General features: G+C 32.8%; 1 protein-coding gene across 6 annotated transcripts; it reads left to right on the forward strand.

Annotated features, from left to right (window-relative positions):
• Positions 1–435: 435 nt before the first annotated feature.
• On the forward strand, positions 436–4,463 carry LOC107913640 (protein SUPPRESSOR OF GENE SILENCING 3). 6 transcript variants are annotated; one of them, XM_041102422.1, is made up of 5 exons: positions 436–984; positions 1,453–1,610; positions 1,822–2,067; positions 3,530–3,641; positions 4,108–4,463. In XM_041102422.1, the coding sequence occupies exons 2-5, from the start codon at positions 1,499–1,501 to the stop codon at positions 4,133–4,135; spliced, it is 498 nt and encodes a 165-aa protein (XP_040958356.1). In that variant the 5' UTR covers positions 436–984; positions 1,453–1,498; the 3' UTR covers positions 4,136–4,463. The 6 variants fall into 6 exon arrangements, with proteins under 6 accessions (XP_040958356.1, XP_040958355.1, XP_040958360.1 ...); XM_041102421.1 differs by having other exon boundaries at positions 438–984; positions 1,817–2,067; XM_041102424.1 differs by lacking the exon at positions 4,108–4,463 and adding an exon at positions 2,729–2,797 and having other exon boundaries at positions 441–984; positions 1,817–2,067; positions 3,530–3,746.
• The last annotated feature ends 6,152 nt before the right edge of the window (positions 4,464–10,615 follow it).

Raw genomic sequence — 10,615 nt, forward strand, 5'->3', positions numbered from 1 at the left:
TTTTAACGGGAGTGACTAAAATGACCAAATAATATAATGTGGGTGTTTAAATTATAAACTTTTTATTTTAGATGTCTAAAATGAAAAATATATATAATTGGATGACTATTTGTTAGCTTATCCAAATATAAAAGGGTTTGTTTTTCTGTTTAATTGGTATATTTTATGCTTTTGTAGACTATTTATATATTTATTTATTTTTATGAGAAACATGATGGGAAAGTACTTGAAAGGAAATTTCCTTTACTTGGCCTTTTTTTTTTCTCTTTTTTACTTTCGGCGAGTATTGTTTTTTTATTAATTTACTTAGATGAAATCATTTTAGATATGATTAAAAAATACTATTTTAATACTAAAAAGTTATTCATGCACTATTGATGACTTTTTTAATAGAAGGAGAATAAAACATAAACAAGCAGTACCTAGCTCCTCCCCCACGTATTGTGGTCCATGTTCATTTTGCTCAAGCCAATGGGGAACACTTTTAGGTGCCATGTCAAATCGTCGAGTGATAGTTTCTTCAATTAGACATGATTTTGCAAGGTAATTTGCTATAAAGTTCGCTTCTCACAAGACATGATCTATCTGTACTTACCATTCTTGTCGGCATAGGTCCTTTATTCAACTCACGAGCATTGTTAACCCTAAGGCTTTCTTTGGATGCAACTGGTTCTCAATGCGTTGATTTTTTTAAGTTAAAAAAATTGTAATTGAAATGTTAGTAAACGCATGGTTGTTTGGAAAGCATTGTTCAATACTTTGAAAATACATTTCACCTCACTGGAGGCTTAATTCCAGACTGGAGCTTTTTGCTCGGGGGAAAATTTAGCAACTCCAGTTGCTTTTTCTTTTCCTCTTTTACCCATATATTCTTCAGGCTTTTCTGTATGTTTGGTTACCGTTGTTCTCTCCTTTCCCCTTCCCCTTCCCTTGGGTTGCAAATCAGTTTGGTCAAGGACCTCTTCCGGTTCCTCCTTCATCCAGGTAAGGCTCCTTCTCCTTCTTTCGTTCTTCATTCCTTTTTCTTCTTCAGTTCTTCATCTTCTCTTCTCAGCATATTCTGTTTTGTTTCTTTTCTTTCTCTCTTTCTCATGCAAATCTACCATGAATTTTTCATTGGGTCTTGGCTTAAGGTGATGGTCGTTCTTTGATTTCTAATATTTTTATTTTAATGAATTATGCTGATTGTTATCAAATTGAGAGAAAGTGTAGTAGCCGATGAAGATTGCAGATTATCTATTGGGTTTTCAGTCATTAACTTGGAATTGTGGATTATGCCGTTTTAATGAATTAGAAGATGAATTATGCTATTTTTGTTGGATCTTCAGTCATTAACTTGGAAGTAGACGAAGAAAAGCATGCGATTGTCCTCCCTAGGAATTTTCTACTTGATAGAATAGTAATTCTTTTCCTGCTTCATGTTAACTGTGTTTCTTCTTTTGCCCTTTCCAGATGGATTTCCAAGAGCAATTCTTCAAGGAACGAATCAAATTTATCCATGAAGCGAGGGCTGAGAAGGAAGAGAGTTTTGAGAAGCTGCAACAGCAAGAGCGTGAGAAGGTCAAGCAGTCTAACCCCAATCCTTCAAATGCAGAGGAATACAGGCGCAGGTACATAATTTTGATACTTCTGTGAATTTCCTTGTGTAATTTGATTGATACTGGTAATCTTACAGTATATGACCGTTTCACATAAAAACATATGGTTTAATCTCATAAGATGAAATGCTGCTAGATATCTCTTTTCTGTTTACCTATTGAAGTTATGAGATATTCGTGTATTTTTCTTTTCATATCTTTTGAAAAATTATTTGTGGGGCAGATGAAATTGAAAAATTTATAAAGTTCCAGGATGAAGAGATGCAAGCTTTTGTGGCAGAGAGGGACAAGCTGATCAAAGCACACGAAAAGAAGATGGTTGGCATGAGAGAGAGGCATTGGCAGGAAGAAGTTGAGCTTGAAAAGGAGTTTGATGCTGAATTGAGCCACCTCATGGAGAAGTACACTCTAGATGGCTCAAAGTCAATGCCAGCAATACTTGATTGTGGAATTGTAGGGGAATGCGATGGTATGTACACATGTGGTAAAAAAGACTTTAATCTCTCTGTTTCCTGAGGAAACTTCTGTGATGACAGTGAAAATTTCTCCATCTTGACAACTCTTAAAATAGTATGTTAAAAGATTGGAATATATGGGTAAAAAAAAGTTAAATCTAAAGTTGCATCCATGGTTGCCATATTATGCTTGTGTTGGTTGCTTAGACATGGTTCAAATAAGAACTTGGAATGAATCTACGATTTCTTTCTTATTATGTTGCAATGTTTTGGTTGAATGACATTGCTCTTTCTAGATTATGGGCTGCATCTTTCATGCAACTTGAAACCAAAGCTAATCATATGTTTTGTAAAGAATGAAATAGAAATAATGTTATTTTTGGCTCGGTACGAGGGCTGAAAATTTTGAGGGTGTAGCTAACTGTCAAATTAATTGAAGTTTCGAAAAATATTGTTTTTTGCATTAGCACTTTTTGAGAACAACTTTGTTGTGAACAATTTGTTATGCGCCTTGGCGTAGGATCTAGTCAATTTGTTATGCATTATGATGGAGCTATCTATGAAGCTGTTGTTCAGATTATGCTAAATACATTGTTTATTGAATCTCATCAAACTCTCTGATTACTCTTAAATCCTGTTCTTATATGTTTTTTCATTATACCTATTATTTTACAGCAACCTTGAGAAAGAAAGAAGAGGCTTGATTCTTGCCAGTTTTTTCCCTTGATTTGGATTAACACACAAGTATGCTTTTTTTGTATGACAATTTTTTTTTACATGTTTGGAAACCAAATATTCATTTGTTTGTATACTATAGCTTCATCACACTTTGATTGATTCAAATCTAAATTTTTGTGAACAAATATTGTTGTACAATATTAGTTGCATCTTCTAGTGTCTTTCCTTTTTGCAATATATAATTGCAATTGAGTATAGATTGAAAATCGAGTCTATAGCTGTATACATTTATTTGAAGAAGCAATTTGATTGTCAAGAGTTGTTCTAAGTACTTAGGGGCAATATAAATAAGAAAGATAGGAGAGATTAATGGAGATGTTAACTATAGGATTAAAGGTGGAGACTTGTGACAAAAGAGCCCTGCTTTGCTATAGGACAGTTCTAAGATACCTGCTTTGCTATACGATAGGGAATGTTGGGGTAACAAGAAGCAATATATACAAAACACTAGTCTAGCCGTGACACAAATGTTAAGATAGATGTAAGACTAAGGATGTAGTTAGATATGATGAAATTCATCTCAAAGTTGAGTAAGGTGATAGAAAACCATTTATATTGGTTTGACGATATAAGGCACGGATCGACGGATGCATGTGATTGAAAGATCGAGTAAATTGGCATTACACAAGATCGATTATAGGTAAGAAGATGGTGGTGGATAAGAATGATTGGAGTAGCAGGATTCATTTGTCATGTACCTGACATAAATTATGCTTGATTTTTTATTTAATGTCGTAGGTTTCCTAAAAAGCTGCAGTACGGTGACATTCCAGAAGATATTGAACCTGAAGAAATTCGACCTATGGGAAACCATGCTATGTCAATTAGGTGGCCAGATGGATTTAGCCAAGTGATAATTAACTTGCTCCTGTCTTTCTTTTGCATTGGATGACTATGATTTTTGTTACAGTTCTACAGAGTGACAGATGCTATTATAAGTCGAGAAATTGTCTAACCTAATGCTAACATTAAGATAACCGAGAGGTTCGTGAAAATTTGGAATTGAAACAATGGAGTAAGCTAGTATTGGAACTACACTTCCATGCTTTTTGCTTAACCTCCAGCATTATCACTCTACTATAAAATGGATTGGCCAGTAACTTCTGCATGCTAGACTCAGGGTGAGTAACAAATACGATTATGCTTAACATTTTCATACACTCAAAGGGTCGACAAGATTACTTTAAAAAAACGAAAGAGTCGGCGTAACATAGTCTGGTGACATGCACTTAGCTACCCATGAAAATCACATATAGCAGGATCTGATTGCATATACACCAATATGAACTTTTTTTAATTTCTTTGTCATCACACAGATCGCTCCCTATGATCAGCTCCAGATGATAGAGCGTTTAGTCGATGTTCCTCAACCGACAGCCGTCCAATCATGATGATAAGTTTCCTCCTTTCATTTGTGGCCTATTCAGATCAATACCATGATTCCACCGAACAAGGAATATCAAGCATTTCTACTAAAAAGCTTGTTGGAGTCAAATGAAACTAAAGGGAGTTTAGGACATTACTTGAAGCATAATAACCTCAATTTTAAGACTAGAGCTTCTATGTATTTATAGGCATATGCATGTATGTATTAGACTGAAAACTCTTTCAGATGTAATTTTTCTCAAGAACTCTACGCAAAGGTTCAAGAAGCTTCACTTTACAACAAAAACTCTGGTATCTTGGAGAAACCATATATCAGATTTGCTAAAAAGGAAAATTTGCATCATTCAACATACCAAACAAAATTAATAGTAGGGTTAAAATCTTAAATTAGACCGAGAAAATAGTAACAATAAAATTATCCCTCAATTCTTTTCTTTTTTTAGGTTTTATACAAAATTAGTAACAATGTAAAGTGAAGAAAATAGTAAAAATGTGAATAAGTCCCTTTAGCATTGATGACCAGCTCAAGGCTCGACATTGCACGTTCTACATGGTGGCCATAGGCTATTTCAGTTACTAGCCAACAGTTGGTTTTAGTTTTGAAGTTATTTGGGGCTAGCAATGTCTTGCATTGAGTTACTGATAACAAACATTTGAAATAACATGCAATAAGACGCACAAACATTGAGAAAAAGGGTATTGTAAATATTTCATTAAAGAGATTTGAAAGAAGAATGAACAGTAATAATTTTTGAATTTTTCTCTAGTTTTAATTCATTTTTAATTATTTATTATTAAAAATAAATATAATTGTAATAATTTTTAATCATTTATTAATTTTGTAATTGTTAAATAATTTTAAAAACTTCTATTATATATTATTTTTAATCTAATGTCCTTAAAAGTCATTTTCTATTTTCACCTCACTGCTACAGCTGCGTTTGAATCCAAACACACACTCCACCGCTGTTTCTAATCTCACTGCTACAGTAACTAATCTCACCGCCACCACTGTTTTTAATCTCACCGGAGCTAAACACACCACCCATCCAAACTAAGCCTAAGTCTAAACGATTAAAGAGCTTATTCTAGAGTACTTTATATTGTATTTTAGTACTTTTTTATAATTACGAGATTTTATGCTTAATTTTAGTTTTTATGCTTTTTGGAATAAAATGGCAAGTTTATGCCATTAAGAACTTAATCTTTGAGTTAAGCTTGTTTTAGACACTTGGTTGATGCAAAAATGAGGAATAGAGCCTAAACTAGAGCCAAAGTCACGACACCAATGCCTTTGCCATCAACTGAGGAGTTGGATTTCACCAAATTGCGCATCTGAGTGGACTATCTCTAAAGTCGTAACACCAAGGTGTTTTTGTCGCGATACCGGCTCCTAAGGTTGCAATTATGGCCTAGCAATGTAGTAACACTAGCCAAAGCCCCTGCAGTTGAAGAAGTTAAGTTGCCTGAGAATGATGTCGTGAGTTTGAATCCCAAAAGCATCCCTAGAATAATCTGCTGCTAATGTCGCGACATTGACTCTGACGGGGCCAAAATTCTAAAGGGAAATTTTGTGTCCAAACAAGCTTAATTCACTTTTCATTTAAGGGCATAATTATCAATATTAGGTTAAATATTTTTTGTCTATAAATACCACATTATATTTAACTATTTGGGTAGCTAGGCTAGTACAGAAAATTAGTTAGACATTAGGTAACTTTTCCTCTTCTTTTCTTAGCTTAGGTTTTCATTTTTCTTTTCTTTTTCTTTTCTCTTTGTTGTAGCATTTTTGTTTCTTCATTTTTGCTGGAACCTTGTGGATGGAGATGGACTAAACTTTCTGTAACACCCCAAACCCGGTCTAAATGTTATGACCGAATCTGGCGATGTCACATTGTAACACCCCTTACCAGTATTCGACGTCGGAATAGGGTACGAGGCATTACTAGAAGACATACATTTGCATACGTATTAAACCGAGTTACAAAATTTCATCCGAATTAAAAATTTTAAATTATTAACGTGCTTTTATAATTCTTTATAACATATCCTCGAAATATTATATTCATAACAAATAGGGCCTACGAGACCCGATATTTACTCATGTAATTTAAAGCTTCATTTCCATTTCATTCAATTCACAATTTCTCATGTTCACAATTCAAATCAATTTCTCAATCCAATATATATATTTCAATCATCTAATAATATAATTCAAGTTACACGAACTTACCAGGCTAAATTGCAGAAATACTAAAATTTAGGGACATTTTGATAATTTTCTATTTTCCTCGAATTTCCACCCAATCTTGATATAAATTAATATTTCATTCAATTTATTAATTTAAATAATAAAACAATTCCTTTCATGCAATTTGGTCACTTTTTGACATTTTTACCAATTTACCCTTAAAATATTACTTTTATTCAATTTAGTCTTTGAACCTAAAACATGCAAATTGACCATTTTTAATGAGAACTTATGCTAGTTGAATAATCATTTATTTTCCTCCTCCTCTTCTCCATTCTACATCCTTAATGTATAATATGCTTATATGTAACATTATCTATAATTCTACCATTTATTTATATATTAATTCAAAGCTGTCCACTTGAGTCATAGTCACAAAATTATTTATATCTTGAGCTAAGAAACTCCGAATTAAGATCTGCTAAATTCCTATGAAACTAGACTCACATATCTTCCTACCATAAAATTTTCAGAATTTTTGGTTTAGCAAATAAGTACAGTTTATTCTTTAAAGTTTCCCCTGTTTCACTATTTGACAGTTCGACCCCTCTTCACTAAAAATTAATTATCTCTTTGTAAAGAATTTGGATGATGTTTCTGTTTGTTTCTATTGAAAATAGGCTCATTAAATATTTTAAACATATAAATTTAAGCCTCTAATTATTTTTATTCAATTTTTGATGATTTTCCAAAGTCAGAATAGGGGAACCCGAATTCATTCTGACCTTATCTCACAAAATTTATTATATCTCATGATTTACAATTCCATTACTTACACCGTTTCTTCTATGAGAAACTAGACTTAATAAGACTTTATTCCATATTTTTTTCATCCTCTAATTCGATTTCCACAATTTATGGTGAGTTTTCAACATTAACCTACTGCTTCTATCCAAAACTGTTTTAGTGCAAGATGTTGATTACTAAGTTTATAACTCCCTAATTCCCTTTCTCTATAATATTTCCCATCATTTTCACTTATTTCCCTTCACTAATGTATCAAGAACATAAGACTTTATTTAATAAAACTCTACTATAACATCATTTCCATGCTTTTTCAACAATAACAAACTTAAAAATATATTGAAATCTTGATGTTCTTACCTTGTGCTATTGATTTTAATCTTTAACTTGATTTTCTCTCTCCTCCAGCTTCCATTTCTTGAATCTAACTTGACATTCTAGCTCCCCATTGTCTCCTTATCATTTTTCTCTCTTGGAAGCTATGGAAATTCTTTTGATTTCTAGGTGAAAATAGTGAATTTTTGGTGAAAGGACCAAATTGTAAAGAAAGAAAAACTTTCTTTCGTCTCTTCTCTTCTAACGTTGGTTGCATGGAAAGATGATGATTTTTCATCATCTTTCCTCCCTTTTATATTAATCATTTAATAATAAAATAATACTAAAAACCTTAATAAAATATTAATTAAATAACATTTATCTAATTAATTAATTAAAAATATCACAAACATCATCATTACCTTCTAGAATTCTCTCTCTCTATTTGATCATTTTACCCTTTATAATCTTTTGAAATTTCATCCTTGAGTCATCACTTAATTTGGTAAAATTACAATTTAGTCCCTCAAAATTCTTCACCTTTTCAATTTGGTCCTAATTCATCTATTTTCCTTAGTTTCTAGATTATTCCACCCTTAAAATATTTACACTATTGGTCCTTCAAATTTTTTTTATTTACACTTTAACCCCCTCAAATTTTTAATATTTACTATTGAGCAATAAAACTTTTCTCACTTTTGCAATTTAATCCTTTCTTGAATTAATATGTCATAATATACTTCCCAATGTTGACATAACTCAATATTACCCTTTTTATCACTTGATTTCCTTATTTTACTCTATCAAGGATATTATCTTACTTTCTTACTGTAGTAATTTTCGGGGTATTACACTTTCGCGCTTCATCGAATTTTTATTTATTAATGAGCATTTTCTCAACCCTTATCTTTTATATTTTATGCCTACCATGTTTTTGTTAAAATGCTTGTGTGTAATTTAATTTTAATTATATGTTGAATTATTTTATTGGTTGATTGATGAGTAGATTACTTAACTAAGTTATTGTCTATGCCTTGATTAATTGTTTGTTGAAGTCTATTAAATTGCATATTACACTAGAATTGACGCCTCTAATGGAAGATCTAGATAGATGAGATTGAGAAGAGACTCTATCATGTAGGACTTTGATACATGTGTCGAATAGTGAGATCGAGAGATCTATACACCTAAGTGAGACCGAGAGGAGAGCTTAGGTGGTACCCTTTAGTTTAGGATGACATCGAGAGGAGATTTCTAGCTAAAAGTGGCAAATAATATAATTATAATAGGTTTATTAAGTTAGTCGGTAATTCATGAATCATTCGACCATCATTTCAATCCATTCACATTACTTCTAGTAAAAAAATGAAGAAAATTAGTTTGGTATTCTCATTTGTTAATTTAGAATTTAGCCTTATTATATTTTCATATTTGGTTGGCACTAATAATTTTCAACTTGATTAGATTAGTAATTGCTATTTTATAATTAATTTGACAAACACATTTACCAACTTGGCAATCCCTTGGGTTCGATCCTTGGAATACTTGGAGTCTTCCATTGTAACATTTATAAATATTACAACTGACTTGTCATACTTGCAGTCGAACCGTTTTAATTTTTTATATTTTGTGCTAATTCTCTAGTCGACGTTCGTACATTATGGCATAGTCATCCACGCGTCATGCCAAAATCTCACGTCTCTCATCTCCAATTTGCCACATTACATTCAGTCGAAATGTGCTCTATACACTTGCTAATGATCGCCACACATACGAATAGTTAGCTTATTCTATACGTATAAGACAATAATCATGCATGTTATACTTCCTTCGCAAGACTCAAACCCACAAATCCTCTTCCCAATTTAAAAGACCCATTGCCAACTTTAACAAAAAATACTCATTTTGTAACATTAGATTTCACAACCCCAACCCTTTATCAGCAACAATTCAACAATAGGTATCCCGTCTAACAAGTGGAATTTGTCGGTTCTCAATGGTTGATCCCCAAATAAAGCCTTGCACCACCCGTTCTATCTCCTTAACAATACCCATAGGAAGTAAGATAGTTAGCATAAAATAACTAGGCACTATAAGAAGCACAAACTTAGAAAGGGTCACCCGTCCCGCCCTTGACAACGATTTCTCATCAAAGCCATTTAGTTTACCTCATATTTTATCCAGTAGAAGCATAACTGTACCATTGGTTATACTTTTGTGGAGAAGCGACATTCCTAAATACACTCCCAATTTATTAACTAGATTACAACCAAATATATAATTGGGTTACTCACTAAACGACTCTTCCACATTCGCCAAAAAATAAATCTTTGCCCTTTGCGCATTAACCTAAGCCATGAGAAATGGAAAAAAGTGGAAAAACCCTTTCAAACAGTAGTTGTCTACCCCATATTTTCCTTTCAAAAGAGGATTAAATCATCAACAAATAATAATTGAGAGAGGTTGGGGTCCCTTCTTCCAAGGTGGATGGGTTTCCACAAACCTTGTGAGATTGCACACTTTATCCTATGGCTCAAACATTCCATGCCTAAGACAAAAAAATATAGGGAAAGTAGGTCCACTTGTCGCCCTCGCCTCGACAGTTTAAACTCTCTTATAGGTGCACCATTCCAAAGGATCTGCATCGAAGTTTTGGTAACACAATACATAATTATTTTTGCCAACTCAAGCAGCAAACCCCAATCCAATAATGAGTCCTCCATGTAATCCCCCCAAATTTAGTCTTACATCTTTTTGAAGTTAACCTTAATTTCCATCCAACCAGTCTTTCCTTTTCGATGTCACATTGAGTGAATAACCTCTTGGGCAATTATGAAGTTGTTCATAATTCATCTCTTAGCCACAAAACTTGTTTGTTTAGGTCCTACCAACTTAGGCATTAAAGGTTTTGATCTATTCAAAATTAAATTTATTAATATATTATATAGAACCATACAGAGGATAATAGGACGTAGCTGACTCACAAACTCTGGACTTTCCACCTTTGGAATCAAAACCAGAAGTGCTTTATTAAAAAAATCTTCCAAATTGCCTCCTTCAAACACCCTTGAATAATGGAGAACAAAAAATCCCCTGCCACATCCCACTAGCGTTGATAAAATTGAGCA

The sequence above is a fragment of the Gossypium hirsutum genome, chromosome D10 (assembly GCF_007990345.1).
Source record: "Gossypium hirsutum isolate 1008001.06 chromosome D10, Gossypium_hirsutum_v2.1, whole genome shotgun sequence".
NCBI classification, from domain to species: Eukaryota; Viridiplantae; Streptophyta; class Magnoliopsida; order Malvales; family Malvaceae; genus Gossypium; species Gossypium hirsutum.

What these genes read in the sequence shown, in the direction of transcription:
- LOC107913640 (XM_041102421.1), top strand. Translation starts at nt 1,453, where the DNA reads ATGGATTTCCAAGAGCAATTCTTCAAGGAACGAATCAAATTTATCCAT. An exon ending in GCAGAGGAATACAGGCGCAG is followed by an intron (nt 1,611 to 1,816) that starts GTACATAATTTT and finishes AATTATTTGTGG; the next exon opens with GGCAGATGAAATTGAAAAAT. An exon ending in AATTGTAGGGGAATGCGATG is followed by an intron (nt 2,068 to 3,529) that starts GTATGTACACAT and finishes TTAATGTCGTAG; the next exon opens with GTTTCCTAAAAAGCTGCAGT.